We start from the raw sequence: 19,697 nt of genomic DNA, 5'->3' as shown, positions 1-19,697 counted from the left end.
AAGTGGACTCCTTGATGTTGAAGATACTTGCATGGAGAGGATAAACATTGGCCCAAACAAGGATTGAACTTAAACATCAGCAGTGTGTTGCATTCTAGCCAACATCCCCTTGGTCCTCACTTTTGAGCTCCACACAGAACAGAGTTATGTTTGGGGGAGTGAGGGACGATTGTTATGCAGTAGGGCCCATAATTACTACCAGTGTCACAGTGGTGGTCACAGGGCCCTGCACACATGTGTGCCTTGTATCGTTCAATATGACTGTTTTTGTGAAGTTTTCTGTATTTATTTATGTAAATTCCAAAAATGACTGCACAGTGTAAATTGTGCCTGTCACAGTTTCAATGAACATTTGCTTAATGTCCAACTACTTACTTCTTCACATGACTGTATGCAGTGACTTTGCAAGCCTAAATCAAATGATCTTGTGCCTACCTGTATTCTTGCCTCTGGAAGGTCTATTTTGTTAGCAAGGCGTTCCCGGGCAAACACATCTGGATAGTGAGTCCTTTCAAACTCTAGAACAAATGAATTTGAAAACTCGTCATGTAAAGATATGGCATCAATACATGATAGTAGTAGTTGTGCTGTTATCCATGAGGACAGTACATGTGCTGTGAAGGACGGAGTCATCAGACTGAGGAAGCAACACATACATATTAGACCACTTGACATATGTTTCCTTAAAAAACTTCTTGTGCTTTGTGAACCTGTAAGGTGATTTTCTACAATGTTTACACAGTTTTAAGTGTGCGTGCTGTGCTTCTACTGCCCACTGATTTAATGTTTTTTGATCCTATAATAAATTTTCACTTTGAAACAATCCTCTTGCATAAATCACTATGAAGTAATGTTTGATTTACCACATTTGTCCCAAACTGTTCTTTTTTTCTGTTAGAGAAAACACTTTTCCTTCTCCTGAATTGAGGAGAAGGAAAACTGCTTCCTCTTGAAAATGAAGGTGCAGGATGTCCAGCATACCACATTAAAGCGTAGTTAGGAGTAACTGCTGATAGCAGCCTAAGCTTTATAATGCAGTGTTTAAAAAAAGAAAAAAACAATTAGTGGAATCTGTTGTCCACCTCAAGCCTGCAGTAATATGTTGAACAATGATGTCGACAACATTTGGTCAAAACTGCTGTAAGTTAAAGCAGCTGGCCTGTGGAATTCTTCACCGAGTGTCAGAGAGTACAGCATTTTTTATATATATAGATATTTTAAATGTAGTTTGAAATGTCTGGTTGGAAATGTCTTTTACTGGGAATGTGTCCATTTCTTTTAGGGCCTGAGCAACAGATGGAGATGAGCTGAGTGCAGTCAATGTGTCTCAAGCAAAAGTAGGAAGACGACACCTGAGGGGTGTACTATGAAGCAAGTTTGACATAGCCAGGCATTCTTTGTGTAAGCCGAATCGACAAAACTGAGCAGCCCCAGCCAGAGATTACGGGTATCACGAAGGTGGTTGTCAACTTTCTTTGTCAACTCAGGCTTTCTGCTTCAGACTCCGTTCACATAAAAAGGGGCGTTTAACGCGTCACGTGACTCTTCTTCTGCACAAAATGAAATGATCGTGTTCAGCTGCTTCAGTCAACACGTCGTTTCATTGGAGAACAATGAGGAATATACATATATTTTTAAAAATGTGACCGTATAAAGCGCTGCTACTGCAAGTGGTGCAAGACAGGAATGCTGGTAGAAAACTGTTAAACGTGTTCATATATAATATTTGACGGATTTATTTCCAACTGACAGCTGCACGTTAAAGTTAAACTTTAAACTTCATACATTTAAACATGATCTTGTACTGAAGTACATTTAGGTCTGACATTGTCCCATCATGCAGGATATCACTTTGGCCCAATCAAAGCAAAATTAATGTTATTGATTGAATATTCTCTGTAATAAATACCAGTAGAATAATCCATTTTCTCAGCTCCAGTACCAGCAGTGTAAACGGACTTGACAGAAAATCAGAGCCGAACATAAAAACATATTCATGACATTTCTGCATCACCAGTCGTTGTAGTGGCAGATGACATATATTTATCCGCAACCAGTCGATCTGGTTAAAGGGAGATGCTGTTTCTAGCTGATTTAAATCCGAAACTCTGAACATAACCTGCTCCCGACCAGGTTAGCTCCACAGCATCAGTTACCATGGAGATCTAGCTGGTAAAAAGAGAGCTACCTTCCTGGTACTGAAAATGCTGGCTTTAAGCTCAACATACCTCGCTAACCCACTAATCTCGCTTTGTAGTACAACCCTCTGGTTCAGTCACTGGTGAATCAGTACTGCTTGTTATAACTACACCAAAAAGACAAGGAAAAATAATAATAATGGATGAAAGAACATGTCCAAGTCATTTCCAGTGATTGACTGGAGGACAGTTGATTCCATCATTAAGAAATGAAAGGAATATGGCACAAATGTAAATCTGCTTAGAGCAGACATCCTCTAAAACTGAGTGGCCATGCAGCAGAGATCATTAAGGGAGCCACCAAGACACCTATGACTTCTCTGAAGGTGCTACAGGCTTCAGTGGCTGAGATGGGAGAGACTGTTCATTAAAGAACTGTTGCCCAGGTTCCTCACCAGTCAGAGCTTTATGGAAGAGAAAGCATGAGGGACACACTAGAGTCAAATGGAATAAGGTGCTTTGGTCTGATGAGACCAAAACGGAGCAGCTTGGCCTTTAGACAAGACACAAGAAGCACAGTGAGTACATTTCCCCATTTAAACAGACTAATTATGGCACTGATACTAACTGTGATACTAACTGACGACACTCGTCTGTTTGAAATATCACCACAATACACTTATTTATCACCTCTTCTAAGGGGTAGGAAAGATATGAAAATATGGTAAAATCAGACAGTTTTTCTGTTGTCTCATTTTTTTATTCTATGAGAAACCTAAGGCATGCAGGACAAAGAGCTTTGATTTTCAATACTGTTCACAAGGAATGGAGAATTGTTTCGATAAAGTCTAACATGATGGTCCACACCTGTATGTCAGTGTATGATGTTGCAGTGTGCACCTATAGCTGTATGACCAGTTACCTTTTTCCAGTGCTTCTATTTGATCTTGCGTGAACGATGTTCTGTTTCTCTGCAATTTCCTCTTCAGCTGAAGTCTCATCTGAGTCTCTTCCGAATCCTCACCATTGGAGCTAACTGATATAGTGTTCTCCCCTCCATCTGCCTGTGGACATTCTACACCGAGGAAGGGAGGAAGAAGAAAAGGAAATGGAAAAAAGGAAGGAACACCAGTCATGGCTATGCTCAGGTATGCAGTCAGCATGAATCAGAGAATCTTATAATGATGAAGAAAACAATCGAAACCAAACATCATTTCCCAACAACAGAAAATCATGGATCCAAAATTGAAGGACGTAAAAATGCAATCAAATAAAATCAGACAATGTAATCAACAGTACTTTTTTTTTTTTTTTTTTTTAATTGTCTGTTTAATTTTACATATAAAATGTAAAACTATAGAATAACAGGTAACTTTAGCCAGATATACAGTGTTTACCAGATGTATCAGCCTCCACCCAGGTTCAGGTTTATACCACAGCTGTCCTAAATTAACAGCATTGGTAATTACCCAAATCATGTTTTATGTTTCTGTAATGGTTAATACACCAGTATGTAGAAGCTCTTTAACCAAAATGATATTTTTAATGTTAAAATATAATTGTCATTGTTGTCCCTGAATTGTGTAATTCACTGTTTTACAAAAAAACTGAAAAAATATTAAAGCACATTATTATTTCTTGATTAAGATGTTAGATTATATTTATTTACTTTCATTCCTGAACAGAAACATTAGTTTTAGTGGTTGTATGTTATGCTTGATTCATTTCTGACTTCTCAGAGAAGCCCAGTGGCTCAGATTTGTGTATATAGAGTTGAATTCAGTTTGAAATTCTTCATTCCTGTTCAAAATGGTAAAACGTGGAGAGCTGAGTGGCATTAAAACACTTCATGATGCTGGATGGTCTCCGAGACAAACAGGGAAAGACAAAGTGTTCTCACAGTGTGGTCAGGTATGATTTGGAGTCAGTTGCTGAGACGGGTTTTCACAAAATGCTCCAAAGAAGTGACAGAAAACGAAAGTTAAGTGAAGCAGATGTCAGACACCTCAAGATTTTAAGGACTAGAGGCAGAAGGAAGACCACTGCTGCTCTTCAGGCAGAGATGAATGCTTCTAGATCAGAGTCTGACAAAGTGTCCAGAATGACCATAAGAGACGACTGATGGAACAAGGCTTAAAGAGAAGAAGAGCTGCTAAGAAGCTATTATTGAGGCCTGCAAACATCCAGAAACACCTCAGATTTGCCAGCGAGTACAAACACTGGACTGTCGATGACTGGAAGACGGTCCTCTGGACAGATGAGTCCAAGTTTGAACTCTTTGGTCAGCATCGTCGTGTTCATGTCCACAGAAAAGTTGGAGAATGTTTTCATGTCAGATGCATTGCACCCACAGTGAAACACAGTGGAGATTCCATCATGGTATGGGGTTCCATTTGAGAAAACAGCATGGGCAAATTAGTGAAAATCAATGTCATCATGAACAAGAACATCTACCACAACATCTTAGTGCATCATGGAATCCATTCTGGACTGAATCTGATTGGTCGTGTGTTCATATACAACAAGATAATGACTCCAAACATACTTCAAAGCTGTGCAGAGACTATCTGACCAAGAAAAAGGAATCTGGAGTTCTGGAAGTGATGGACTGGCCAAGTCAAAGTCTGGATTTGAATCATATTGAGCAAACTTGGGATGCAGTACATTCAAAGATTGATCGCACAAAAGTTTCATCTAAAGCAAGTCTGTGGGAGCAGCTAGAAACTATCTGGAACTCAGTAACAACAGAGACTGTTGAAAAGTTCATAAAAACAATGGCAGCAAGAATGCAGCTGTTATCAAGACCAAAGGAGACCATACAAGATATTAAGCTTTTTGTTATTATGTGTGAGAAAGGACTATTTAGTTGTTTCAGTTTGTTTTAGTTTTCAACAAGTTTTTGAAAGATTTCTATTATATTTATGGTTTCTTGTTTTGATGGCAGGTGGTCTAATACATTTGTTAAGCACTGCATGTAATGGATTAAAATGTGCAATATGAGCTTGGATAAAAATTATTTTTAAAAAATTGAAATATTTAGAAAAACAGTTGTGCTTCAAACCCTGCTCAAGTAGTTCAATAAGCAATTTTTTTTAATGGTCATGTATTATTGTTATTTATACTAAATATATACATATAAAATCATTTATCTAATCGACTATTGTTAGTGTGGCTAATTTAGCGTCTTTGCTCATTATTGTTGTGGTATTTTCTTCACTCCAGTTTTAGATGATAATTACTCCTGTATGCTTGCAGTTGAAACTGTTCAAGTGTGTCACCTCCTCCTGTACAGACTGTATCAAAGAGGCTTAAATATGCATCCAAATATATCAAAAATATATCAAAAATATATCAAAAATACGAGTACATTCTGTACTCACTAATTCACGTTACTAAGCTGCATTCTAACAGGTGTATTATTAGTCAGTGCAATAGCTAATTTAATATCTAATACTCAAATCCATGAATTATTTAATACATGATTAACAAAGCGCTTCAGAGTGGAGATCTTCTACATGTGAGCTCTGAGCAGACAGGAACTTGACTCCAGCTCCCTGTGGAACTCATGTTATTTGTGGTGCTAGCCTAATTATTCATTATCCCCAGCAGACGTAGACTGCAAAACAGAATGAAGCCATTGCTCAGTGTCATAGTCAGTCAGGCAGAAAGAGACACAAATTAGAGCAGGCGCCCACTCTCCCTCCCCAAGACACACTCTCACACACACACATGAACAGGAACAAGCGTGCTGTTGACCGGAGAGGCAGCAGCAGTTGTAGTATAGCATGACTTTGTTTCACTGTTGTATTCCCAGAGGCCTGGAGGAGGAGGAGCAGCATATGAGCCTACTGCACAGAGCAAATGGGGCCCTCAGCCATGCACACTCACGTATTGAAGGAAAAGGAAGGGGTAGCTTTTGCAACCAGACAATTTGCTTTAGCTGCGACATTTAACATCTATTATATGTCATATCTATAGACACACTAGTATTACTGCATCTCAGAAAAGTCTAACATCTAATTATGGATGTATAGAGAGAGAGAGAGAGAGAGAGAGAGAGAGAGAGAGAGAGAGAGAGAGTGTGTGTGTGTGTGTGTGTAGATAGATGGTTTGTGTTCTACAAACACAAACCAACAGCAGGTGCTGCTTAATATTGGTAGATCCCAAAGGCCTGGCAGAGAGACAGTCAACCATTCACACTCACATGTTCTGCCAATTTACAATCACCAGTTTACCGAACATGCATGTCTTTGGCCTGTGAGTGGAAGCCAGAGTTTCCAGAGGGGAAATCCTTGCATGCACAGGAGGAACATGTAAACCAACTGAACAGTGCTAACCGCTGCACCACCATGCTGATGTAATCAAACGTTAGTGAAGTTATTACTTGAATTTGTGGAATGTGATTGTGATGTGATGCTGGATATGCTTTGGTGGACACACAGCTGAAGGCTTAAAGTTACACCATCAAAGAGTTCGTGGCCAAGACATATTTGCATGGCCCGTCTTAGTTCGAAGCACACGCCACCTCTCTGCTTTATTTTTGGATTGGTTGGGAGTTAGGAGGAGTCAGACACAGGCAATAGCCAGAGCCAGTACACTGAGCTTCAAAAGTGTTCTGCAGGAAACCTATGGATGATGTCATGGAGGATTAGTCCATCTTCACATGTAGTCAGTGGCTGCATCCAGGATGCTTAGCTGATACGAGCTAAATGAGACGCAAATGGATGTTGCAAATTAACTTTATTTATTTCACCATCATAATCTTAAAAAAAAAGCATTCACAAACACTACGTCAACTGAAGGCCCAATTACTTTTTAGAGCTCTCAGCTGCAACAGTTAATGGAGTCGACTCAGTTGTCATTTTATGGCCAAAGTGTCAAACTTCAAGTCGTGAGTAGAATGATGTTTGATGGTTTGACTAGTGAGCTTACATCTGACTCTCAGCTCTATCTGCTGATAAAGATTTGCCAAGAGTTACAGTAGAAAGCTCCAGAAAAGACTAGTACCTACCATAAGTAAAGTTTTTTGTCAAATCAAAATATAACATTCCAGAAAGAAGAATAAAAAATAACAACAGCCAATTAAGACCTATACTGCTCCTATAAAAGGATGTGCTTGGTCATTACTCTGCCTGATTCAACCTGCTGATTTTGTATTCTTCCTACAAATAATATAGTCACCCTCACCGTGGTCAGTACCTAGTACTAAATTCAATCAGTTATATGTATGTGCGCTTAGCTTGGAGATTGTGCTCGCATTTATGCTTCTCACGAATTGTCTCATCGGTGCTCGTGAGTGTCGCTGCAGTATTCTAGTAGAAGCAGTAGTAGTAGATAAATAGTCGTGTGATCAATATTATAAAGTCATTCCTTACCAGTAGTAGGGAGTGTCGTCCCAGCATACCACCCTGAGCGTCCTCCCCAGGTAGTTTGTACATTGAGCATCTTAAGTTTGTCAAACATCCCTTCAGCTCCCACTGTGCCCATTTGCTGCTTGTCACTGGCCAAATTCCTGAGCACTCGATTTATTGATGAAACCTGGAGATATAAACAACAACATGACGTCACAATCCTGCCACTCCCTTATTCCTACTGCTTCTGTTGTTTTTCTTTTGAAACTTGAAACGTGTGAATAAATATGAAACAGGCACCATGATTCTTTAAAAGTAGAAAATTATAAAACCCTCAAAGTCTAAGTTTATCGTTTTCGTTAATTTAAATAAGAAGAAATTATAGTTTTTAAGACTGTACCTGTGTGATTCAGTTGGCTTTTAGACTTTAGCTCTGTCTTGCCTTAAACAAAGCAGGTCAATTTTAAAGGCTCTTACACTGGGTATGTTGTCATTGGTGCAGACTCCCTCTGCCAGCAGTCGGTCTCTTATCTCCCAGGCAAAGATGGACGGACACTCTCTCTTGTACTGAGCAATCTTCCCCACCACCTCTGGCGTGGCCACTCTGGGTTTACTCCCTCCTATGGCCCGAGGACGGATCGAACCTGTCTCGTAATACCGGCCCAAGATCTTACTCACACAGCCGTTAGACACCTGGAGACAAAAGCAGCACATATCTTTGTTTTTAACTAATCGATGGAATGATTATAGCAATGAATACTGTATGTTTAAAGGTGTTAGGAGCATTAGCACATGTGTAAAACGAAAATGCACAAAGCTTTTTGTGGCTCCAGTGGAAGCTGAACAAAATCACATTAACTGGCTGAAGTGATGTCATTTCATGTCATGGTGGTTGTGTTGCATTTATAGTTGGATTATTATTCAGAAGGACAGCGTTAAACACAACCAGGTACTGACTAGTGCTCTATGACTGAAGCTGCTATGTTAATACTGTGCATAAAAGTTTGCAACAAACATGTTTGAAATAAACTATACTGTCTGCAGTCTCTCATCCAAATACCACCACAAGAAGAGATGGAACACCCAAAACAGCAGATATTCTTTTTAAGTGGGGCAAATTTATAACACAATTATAACTGATTAATATCATGCAGACAAACATGATATGGAGTAAAGCTGGTAGAGGTCTGGGGACCCTGGCCAGTGTCACACTCTATCAAACTGGTGTTCCAGGTTTAGTTGCATTGTGGGCAATAAAGGTGAAAATAAAGATCTCTCTGGCTCTGCTGCATCTGTTTTGTTACCGTTTGGTTTTGTTTTCTTGTGTTTAAACTGTCTAACATGAGCTTGATATTGCGATAGAAATGCAAAGCTTAATTGGAGGAGTATTCTTTTATTGGATTGGAAACAAGCAGCGGTCTCTAGTGACAAAGAAAGATGCTTAGTCAACCCAATCATCTACCTTGACCTCTTCATTACAAGGTCTAGTAGCCCTGTCAGTGTCACACAACTTTCTCCTTCACCTCTAACAGACAACATCATTTACACAGTCACCAGGGCTTTTCACTTAGATCCAAACATTGGTGAAATGTAGACATTTGAGCCGTCATTTGTCTTCAGAGCACCATGTCACTGCGCTGTGCCTTTTATATTTATATATATATAGTTCAAGTGGATGCCAGACACCAAACCTATAATCATGTCCCAGGACACAGTGCATGGTTACATTCCTCCTGTGTGTTTTTCTACATGACTTCTGACCCATATTAATGTGGTTCTGTAGCCACTTCTGTACCTGCAGTATTCTGGATATGTCACATGGTCGAGCTCCACTGTGTGCCAGCTCCACTATCTTCTGCCTGGTAGAGTCAGGTAAAGGTCTCCCATTGACAAACACACCTCCCAGTTGGTTCACGCCACTGTGACCTGCACACACACACAAACACACACACACACACAGAGACAGATAGAGAAAGGCTGTAAGTAACTCACTTGTTTTAATGTAATTACATTTCTATACATCTAAACTGCATTCTCAATTATGTTGTCAAACAAACAGATTTTCTCTCCCAAGGTAAAATGTAGCAGGAGGCGCTGACTTTTTCACAGGGCTAAAAAGTCCACATTAGGATGCTCGAGGGCTGCTGGTGGCTCATGTGTGTCACAGGGCTTTGACTCACTGGACTGAGGTTTGCGTTCTGTGGGGGGCCAGCAATTTTATATTTAGGTTTCACTTTCACTCTCTCTTTTCTTAAAATACATCCTTTCAGGACATGTTTGAAGTGTCTTCTCCATTTTCTGGGTTACCAGGAAAAGACACGTATAATATAAGACTGGCTGGCTGAAAAGTAGTGACAGCTGGAAAGAAATGCAATGAATGGCAAAGATATTTAGATTCCAAACCTATTTTCCATACACAAGCAGCAAGCCCTGATTCTGAAAAATGAGGCGAGCATGGAAGTGGAAAAAAAGTGCAGTCTCTTGAATGGCTACTTGAGACTGTCTCCAAAAGTGAGTCCTGCTAAAAAGTTCAACTTTACAGCCGAAGTAAACATGTTTATAACTTGATTTTTCTAAAAACAAAAAAAACAACAATGATTTTGGTCTCAATGGCTGATTTCCTCATGCATGACACGTGGGTTGTGTCACAAGACAGTCCAAGGCCCAAAGACATTGGCATGGCCCGCCTCAGCTTCACTCATGCCCCACCTCTTTGCTCACATTTGGATTAGCTAGGAGTTAAGAGGAGTCAGGCATTGTCAAGATGGTGGTAAAACCACCACACAACTTTAAAACAGCTCTGCAGAAAACCTGCTGGTGACATCACAGAAGATTTGTCCATCTTTATATGCAGTCAGTGAAGATACACACAAATGAATGAAAATACGGAAATACCCACAAACTTGCCTTTCCTTCAAAATGTAAGTGAGAATGCAGTTTAGTTGTATAGAATATAGTGTTGGGGAGACAAGCTATATTTTACTCCACAGTAACAAAATCCACAAGAGAGGTCTAACTACAATGAAGTACCACAGTGATCAGGCACATGCATGTGGAGGGAATCAGCAGAAAACAAAGAGGAGATGAAGGGAAAAGCACCTGTCTAAAGCCAAAACAATATGATCCTTATGTGTTTTTATAGAATGATTAAAAGGTTTGTACTTGTGTAGTGCTTTTTAAGCTTAGCTAGATTCTACGAGGCGCTTTACGATGTGTTCATTCACCCATTCACACACACAGTCACACACTCATGCTGGCAGCGCTGCCATCCTGTCATCCATCTGGGTTCAAAGTCTTATCCAAGTACACTTTGACAACTTTACAATTAGTGAACAACCTGGGCTACAGCCACCTATGTAGGTTTTCATTTTGACTGCACAGTTTGCAGATTAATTGATTAATTTGGGGATTTTTACTTTTCTGTCCTTTACTGATATGAACCAATATGATCTACATTTAACAGTATACGTTAGAAATGAGTACAATGTTAATAATGTGAAGTTATTCTAAATTGTTTAATCTTACAGTGGATAATGTATGATAAAAGCAGATCTTTGGTCTTAACTTAAAAAACACAAACAAAAACAAAAAAGAACAACTCTTGTGTGATCTTTTCTTTTTGGCATCATTACCATGATGTCACATTTCTCTCCTGCCAAGCCTGGTGTACTGGGAGTCATCTTGTCAATCAGTTTTTTCAACCATGTTTCCTGGTTGGCATTCTGCACTCACTGTTATATTCCTGACCAGTTCCACCTAGTTTCTTCTGAACCAAAGAATGGTTTGCTAATATTCAAAAGGCTTCCCCTTCATGTTCTTTGGCAAAGTTTAATCATGTAGTTTTGTGTCGTTTTGTGAATATAATGTTTTTTTTTTTTTTTTTGTATTGTGTGTAGAGGGGGTTTTATGTCACAACATTCACACACCGAGCATCACTGACACAAACAACCTATTTGCTAATCAGAGGCACATGCATTTCTATTTCTATGTGCAAGGTTGTGCCAACAGTGAACTGTGTGTGGCATCATTTTTAAAGGGTGGTCACTGCACCTTCTTTCACTTCACTTTATTCTGTGGTGGGTTGCAGCTGAGACTGGACACATCACCAGACTGTCACAGAGCTGACACAGACAGACAGACAACCATGTACAAACACTCTCACACAACAATTTATTAAACTACCAGGTCTTTGGACTGTGGGAGGAAGCAGGAGAACATGCAGAGAGAGATCCTAACCCTTGCTGTGAGACAACAGCGCGTCACACTAGACCACCATGCTGCCAGCAATAGACATAACTCAGGACAAAACTTGAAAAGAAAACATGTTCACGGGTTGTTCAACAATTTTGTTTGTTCCATTCGTTGCATTTGTTGCACTGAGGATAAACTCCAGATCATTTTCACTGCAATCTATCTAAGCTGTTTGTTTTTAGAAGATCAGGTAACTTACACTTCAATATAAAAATAAGACAATAAATGCAAGATGGTGAAATTTCACATTTTTAAAACTACATCCCAAACCCAACATAATTTTAAACTTGATGGATGTTGATTAAATTTTTTATTTATTTTTTATTTTTTAAATTTACAAACAGTTTAACTTAATTCTTCTAAATTAGTATTTGTAAGGAATTTCCAACCTCACAAAATATACACAGAACTGCCTTCTATCACTTTAGCTATAATTCTAGTGTGTTTAGATTTGAAGATTATTTGATCACATTCGCTGACAATCCTGAGAGAGGTTAAAGTGAGGAAGATCTTCAGGACGAAAGTGAATTAACCTCAGAGACAATGGCCTCAAAATCTATTAAAACATGCATTTGTCTACAAAATATTTCACAAAAAGAGGTTTAATAGGTCCTGAATAATAAAGCAACAGATATTCTAAAGGAAGACAAAAGAATATTTTGGAATCCAGCAGTGATTTCTGTAATACTGAGGTTACAAAGTTTTGCCAACCTGCAGCTTACAGAACTGCTTGACATCATTTCATGAATCAGTTGCTGGGAGAATTTTATCCATGTTTCAGCAAGTTTAAGCCACAGATGCAGTTAAGGTCATGGAGCTGGGAGGAGATTTAGACTTTTTTTAGAATTTTTCTTTAAAAAGTTGACTGCTTTAGATTCCCTATTGTTCAGTTTCTCAACATACTCAGTTGTGGACAAAGGACGGTTACATTTTTTGTTGTTGTTGTTGTGATTTTACTGATGAATGGAGCGTCCTTCTATGTGCGACTAAATGAAGCTTGCCGTGAGGATCTGTTCAGTTTAAGCACTTGAGGGAACCCCATGTATAAGTAGACACAATCATGCTGACAACCGGCACGCCTGTAAGTTTGTGTGAAGCTTAAAATGTTTTGTTTGCTGAGCATGTTGCAGCTCTGACATATTTCAGCAGCAGAGGTCCTCAGCATGTGCAGGTTAAGTAGAGATTTACACAGAATCAATTGTCTATTGTCTGTTAATGGCTCTGTGGGGGAAAGCATATTGTAGGTTTATAAACCTCTCAACGGGGCATTAATAAATCATACTAGCGGACACACACACACACACACACACACACACGCTGCATAAATTGAAGTGGGGCTGCTGTAAGGTAAAACAGGTTTCACTATGTTCCAGTCAGCCAGTGTTTCAACTACCAGACATATGAACAAAGTGTTGAGTAGTGTATGTTTCTCATCATATAGCAGGATGCATGTACAGAAATAAATATGTCATCAAAACTATTCTGTTGATGATATGATACAGACACATGCTTATGTACGACTATACAAATTTGTCATCTGACAAAATAATACAGATGTTACAACTGAAACATTATGACAACGGAAAAAAATCTTCAAAATGTCTAAAAATATCTTCCAAAAATTTAAAAATGTGGAAGAATTATTGTTGGTTTACTTTCCAGCATCATTTTCAAAAAGCAAAAGTCTTGTGTTTGGGCATGTTCATTATCCTTAATGCCCCCAGAAATGGTTTCACTCTGTAGAAACTATAATTTAAACTCATATGAAATCTCTATTTCTATGACACTTCTCATACGAACATTGACAGCATCATGTGGTCGTTCAAATACAGATACATGACCTGTGTGTGTCTTTGAAAGTGTGATGCTACGGCTTCTCAAAGGTTTTTCAACAGAACTATACATGAATGGTTAAGTTGTCAAAGTGCATTTATTTCTTTAACGCCACACGTGTTGTCAAAGTGGGGATGAGACACACAGAAGACAGATGACACAGTCTGAAGTGGATCCAGGAAAGAAGACAGAGTGACAGAGAGAAGACGGTCAAAACACACACCAGTTCATGTTAGAAAGTGTGATACAGCAGCAGTAACGGTAAAAGTCTAATCCCTGCATGTGTTTGTAATGAAGTCACTGATGAAATAATTGATAATAATGTTCACTGAATTAGATTCATATAGATGACAAAGGGTAGGAGCACACCCCACCTCACCCCACCTCACCCCCTTTGGAGTAGAACTACTCCAGTGGAAAACAGATGGATAATCTGGATCTAAGTCAGTTCACCTTCCAAATGCACCGCACACTGTTGTGGCTTTAATTTAAAACTTCAATTCTGCTTAATTAAATTACAGAAAGAAGCATGACCTGTGTGGAAGCTGCCTTTAAATGTAACTCTTCCTAATGCTGCCTCCTATCAGGTTCACTGTGTGTTTTGGGGTGATCGCTTCACCGTAGAAATGTTAATCACAGTGTCGCATCCCAGAGGAACACACCCGGTCTTTCCTCTCCTGACACACAATTAATAGACAGACATATGGAGTCAATTTGGTTCTCTCCCTCTGTGACACACATCCACACACAGACAGAGCCGGTGGGCCGCTGGGAGACCCTCAGCAGCTTTCACTTCAAATCTGCTCATTCACACTGAACCTGACTTCAATTAACTTTCACTGAAACAGCATACTGTCACTATCAACAAAGTCCTCCAAACTAAACAAACATGTTACACTTATGTCAGAAGTTATATTCGTGTCTTCCAAAGCTGTTGAGAGTAATTGTTAAAAAATGAATATTTTGTAATTTGACAATGCTACGGTTAAGGCCTGGCCCTGTCACTTCCTGTTCTCTGTTTGTATGTAAACACAGTGTAAATAAAGACACACGTTCATTCTCTGTTTTCTATTGCCACTCATATGAGTAAAGTGTCCCTGGCTGCAGCCTGCAGGACGCGACAGGACACATCTTCCAAAGTTTAATCCCACCGACTGTGATGTGACTGATTTATGTTATTGGTTTTGGCCGTGGGTGTGGCTGGGGTTAAACAACGCATGTTTATGAAATGAAAAAGACCTACTGGTATCTGTCACTTCGCTAACACTGGTGGTTTTTGTCTTCCTTTGAGTTCCAGTCATTTTTACCACTTTGTTTTCATCTAAAGACTATCATGAGATGAAACCCTGCACTTGGGTAGTTTGACATTCTTGTATCCTCAAATTTTCCCCTTCAGTGTTTGTGATTAACTGAAAGACTGAGTGTTCCTTCACTGGGGGAGTCATTTTTGTAGTTATTAATGACAGGTGCAGTAGACTTGACTACCTAACAGTATATAAAATAGTTAAAACAAACTCAACCTTAAATCTACAGCAGCAAATAGCAACATGCACATTTATGTGATATTAAAAGCATCATATCAAACACAAACAGGGAACCTTGTTCCACAGAATGAGTACTTTCATTTTTTAAACAGATATTTCTCCAACTGTCACAACATGTTATGGTGTTATGGCTAGCTGCTCCATGCCTGACACAACTCACTGAACGCACAATTCCATTGTACTGACTTATGTCCTTTCAGCATTGTAGTCACACTAACATCTAGATGAGCTTTGCTTGCTTTCCTTATCTAACGTTAACAGTTCTAAAATGTTCTGCAATTGTCTGAAGGTACGATTGACACGCTGTTGCACAAAGGCAAGAGATGGACATTATTATTATTATTATTATTATTATTATTATTATTATTATTATTATTATTATTACTACTACAAGATCTAATAACATCAGATGAATCCACTTCGTCATCGTGACATTTTGCTCAACACAAATATGAAAGTTAATCACATATATTATTTTTTTACTTCAACAAGTTCATCATTGTAAGTTAAAATTTCAAAGGACTAAATGAACTCTCAAAATCAAAAATACTCCTATGAGCAGGAAATAGTCTCTCGTGACCTAAAATGTATCAACATGCCACAACCTGAGGGAGAGTGAATGACACACACACACACACACACACACACACACACACACACAAGTGATATACTGTTGTTGAGTACTGTCCAAATATCTGAGGGAAAAAAGTATTTTAATGATTTTGCCGGATTGTTTCTTGAAACCGTTTAAATATAATTGAACTGAATTGAAATGCAGAAGCAAGGCGGCGAGGTTGTAGGTCAGATTAGGCAAAGCCTTCTGAGTGTGGTGTCAGTCTGATGTGGTGGTGTTAAAGAACTTGAACGCCTCGGCCAGCATCCCCAAAGGACAGATTAGCAAACCAAAGATCCACCAAATGTATTTATTAATTAATTTTACTTTTTCTGGAGAATTATTATTTAAGGATTTTCAGTGTCTGTCTGTGTTTGTTGATGTGACACCACATGTCCTGCTCCCTTCCCCCCCTTATTTTGGCTTTTTTATTTTTATTTTGTATGTGCAATTTTTTTGTTTGCTTGTTCAGAATCAGAATCAGAGAGTTAGATGTGGGACGAGCGCCAGTGCTGGTGGAGCACACTGCACACTGGCTGAACCCACTTTCATTCTAATCACCGACTAATGTAACCTATGCTTCATTCACTAATGACCTTAGCAAATGAATATTGGTGTTCACCCTCAGTTACTCCTCAACAACCCCCACTTGCTCCATTTTCACTATATGGAATTAAAACTGATTAAAGTGGATGTGATGATAATAGCAGCTAACATTTAACCCAATGCGACTGCCCAACAGAAAAGTGGCAAAATATTATGTCAAGCTGCATCATCCAGTTGTTAGATGGATGGGGTTGAGGCAGTGTGGTGTGGGACTGATACTGGTCAGGAGAGCGATACAAGACAAAAACAAGCAAAGACAGATAGAGAAAAGTAATTCACACACCTTCACTGCAGACAGCATGAACCTCTTGTCCCCGCAGTAAAAAAGAAACATCAAGTGAAGTTCATTGTCGGTCCCACCCAGAGATTTTATACAGCCCAGCATTTGAAGCTAGCTCATCAGAATGTACAGTGATGCTTAAAGGCCCAATCTTTAAATGTGCTGATGGCCTGCGTTTGAGAGGCATTCACATACATGAGCAAAGAGTTGGTGTTCCGAACGCTGATGGGAGATTTCAATTTTATGTGTCTCAACAGTCCAGAATTCAAAGTAAAGGTCTGTTTTACACTAATAATTAAAGGAAAATACCACTGTATAGCAACGTGGGCTCTATTCTCATAGTTTGGTCCATTATTTCATATATCATTAATGACAGAAAATAAATAAAATTCACCACAAGGCAATGAAAGGATACTTGTTAGAGGTGTGTTTGAGGCTGTTACTACTGTTGTTTACGAGCACACTAAATCAGTGTTCTTTAGGAGAGAAAGGAGAATTGTTCCAGTTTCATTTTTACATGACAGCTTTCATTAATACAGTGGCCACAGAAACTTCAGCAGAAAGAACAGCTCTGACAGTCGTCCATAACACAAACTAGCTGTTTAGTGTGCAGTCAAACACACATATCATGAGGAAATTCCGTTTTTGAAACTCTAATAATATTATTCTCACACTTACAGATAATTTTTGCCTATTTGTGAAGGTATTTCAAAAAGTTCTCTGGCTCACCTGGAAATAATGCCCTTAACTGTATGATATCTAATATTATCATTTGAAATTATATTCAATAATACGTCTTCACCTCACTGTCCACAAAAACTCAAATGTTTAAAGCAGTCATAGAGCAAAGCAGAGGAAAGCTTGGAGCCGTCTGCTGTTGCTCCAGGACAATCCATCCCTACTCATGGAGGCAGAAGCAAACCAAGTGTGGCTTTGAGCTGTTGCTTCATGAACCTCCCTGACCCAACCTGCACCATCTGACTTCTATCTGCGTCATTTTCAGAGTGTTGGGAAGTCTCCAGTGCTGTTGAGGCTCACTATGAGAGCTTTCTCTGTGACGGGGTAGAAGCTTGAACACTGCAGTGCATTGAAGTAAAAAGAGATGCTGTTGGAAAAATAAGGAACAATCTTTCTCCTGTGATGTTTTCTGGTGAGGACGAGAACTTTCTGATGTACCCTCGTTCATAGTAGATATGTGTACTATTTATTTGGAAATGCTACTGGCCACTTGGTAAACATAATTCCAGTCTTCATTCATTTTTGTTCTACGCAAGGAAACTCTGGCTCAGTGTCCATCTGATTGGTGCTGAGCAGGTATTGACAGTGGGTTTTAGAGATAAACAATGAGCTGAAGATCACTACAAAGCCTCATACGCAGATTGTCACCTTGTTTTCACATTGTTATTAGATATACTATTAGCACAAAAATCAAGAAAGCTTTCTTTATATGTTCAGAGCAGAGCAAGTTGCACGAATAGAATTTAGGTGGAGAAAATGAAGAAGAGTTTTCTGATGCTTTTCTGATTTCAGTTTTTACTCATTTAAAAATGGGTGTGAATATTTTTGGCTTCTGAAGGGGAGCATGCCGGAAAAGACTTGGAAATTCCTGAGCCAGACATATAGTAACATTAGAAATGATAAGCAAACACTTTTGGAATGTAACTCACTGTTTTGCATCATGGAGGCCACGCCAGTCTCCCAGCTTGTCTGACTTCTATAATCTGTCGAAACAGAGAAATCAGATCAATACAGAGAAATCAAATGAAGAAGCAATACACCACACAGACTCATTCCTGGACACTGAATGTGAGTAAAGGAAGAGAAAATATCCTTCTTGAGCTGCACAGGTCAGTTTTTGAGAGGGGAAGGAAAATGTAAATAGATCTCTGATTCTTTTTTTTTTAATATATATACATGTATGGAGGGAATAATAAGAGTAAGAAAAAAGGTTTGAGCTGAAAACAATCCTACACATACTGTGGACAGAGAGGCTCAATGCCAGGCCCTCCTTTGATTGGTTCATATGCTAATGTATGTTAATGTACATAAAGTTATGAGAACAAATGTGGAATCCAGCACCAGTGTGAGTGGACACAATCTGAAAAGAGGGAGGCCTCTTCTCCACACCTCACAGGGTTTGTTTTTGGAATTTATACTTGGCCATGATGTTAAAATGTGATTTAGACACTACATTGAATCCCATTTCTGTTTTTCATTTTATTACTGAATTTGCCAGTTTGAACATTTATTATATTTTTTTTCTTGAATACACTTTGGACACTGAGTCCCGTTAACCTGACACTGGCAGCTTCTTCAGGAGAAATGCACCCATCTCCTTTGTCTTTATATAAAATACACGATGTTTCTGCTTTAACTAGGAATATTTACGGCATTAATAGGAGCAGTGGGGTAAAAGTAATGAGTGAGAAATAGTTTATCTGCTGCCACATTAAAACCTAAAGAACACAGCAAAACTCAACTGGCATTGTTAAATGCATCATATTCAGCTACAGGCCGGTTCTATCACAGATACATGGAGCCACGGAGGAAGATCATGACCCAATAATGTGTTCTGACAATTATCTTTATTCCTACAAAGAGGAAAAAATCTGAAGCAATCCTGTCAATTTTTATGGCCAAAATGATGGAGACCCAATGGTAATAAAAACTGAATAAACAAACTAAAAAGCCTCCGGGAAGAAAATAGCTCAAATAATAAAACCCTTAAATGGTCGAGCAAATGTTCTTTCATTCTGCTTCTTTTCACATTAACACAGTTCCTGAAGTTATTCTTTGTGATCAGAGAACATCCAGTCACAACTTGTTCGGTGCGTCGGTCCTGATAAACGCTCATCTGACCGGAGAGCGACGGTCCGCGCCGAGCCGCCAGAAAACGGCCACAAACATCAGATCAATGGACATTTTTAAATAAAAAATAATAATACAATTACTAGTGAAATAAGGCGGATTAACTGATAAATTAAAGCATAAAGATAAAGATGAAAGAACTGCTTTACGATAATGAGCAACAACAAAGGTTTTTGATAGATTGGCTGTTCGGTGGAAATTTTCCTTATTTTG

At 38.9% G+C, this 19,697-nt stretch overlaps 1 protein-coding gene across 2 annotated transcripts in view; it reads right to left on the bottom strand.

Annotated features, from left to right (window-relative positions):
• The window catches only part of LOC103357207 (paired box protein Pax-6-like), a 26,625-nt gene extending 8,329 nt beyond the window's left edge, over positions 1 to 18,296 (bottom strand). Inside the window, exons 1-8 of one of the 2 annotated variants that reach the window (XM_008281647.1) lie at positions 18,284 to 18,296; positions 16,620 to 16,643; positions 9,285 to 9,415; positions 7,967 to 8,182; positions 7,514 to 7,676; positions 4,382 to 4,387; positions 3,061 to 3,213; positions 436 to 518 (exon numbers count right to left, since the gene is read on the bottom strand). In XM_008281647.1, the coding sequence (XP_008279869.1) occupies positions 436 to 518; positions 3,061 to 3,213; positions 4,382 to 4,387; positions 7,514 to 7,676; positions 7,967 to 8,182; positions 9,285 to 9,415; positions 16,620 to 16,643; positions 18,284 to 18,296 (789 nt within the window). The remainder of the gene's footprint in view (positions 1 to 435; positions 519 to 3,060; positions 3,214 to 4,381; positions 4,388 to 7,513; positions 7,677 to 7,966; positions 8,183 to 9,284; positions 9,416 to 16,619; positions 16,644 to 18,283) is intronic. The other variant, XM_008281648.1, reaches the window with a different exon arrangement.
• Between the last annotated feature and the right edge of the window lie 1,401 nt (positions 18,297 to 19,697).

This window comes from Stegastes partitus, unplaced genomic scaffold (assembly GCF_000690725.1).
Source record: "Stegastes partitus isolate 25-593 unplaced genomic scaffold, Stegastes_partitus-1.0.2 Scaffold240, whole genome shotgun sequence".
Taxonomy (NCBI): Eukaryota; Metazoa; Chordata; class Actinopteri; family Pomacentridae; genus Stegastes; species Stegastes partitus.
The sequence above is the reverse complement of the archived record's forward strand: the minus strand, read 5'-3'. Positions and strand labels throughout refer to the sequence as shown.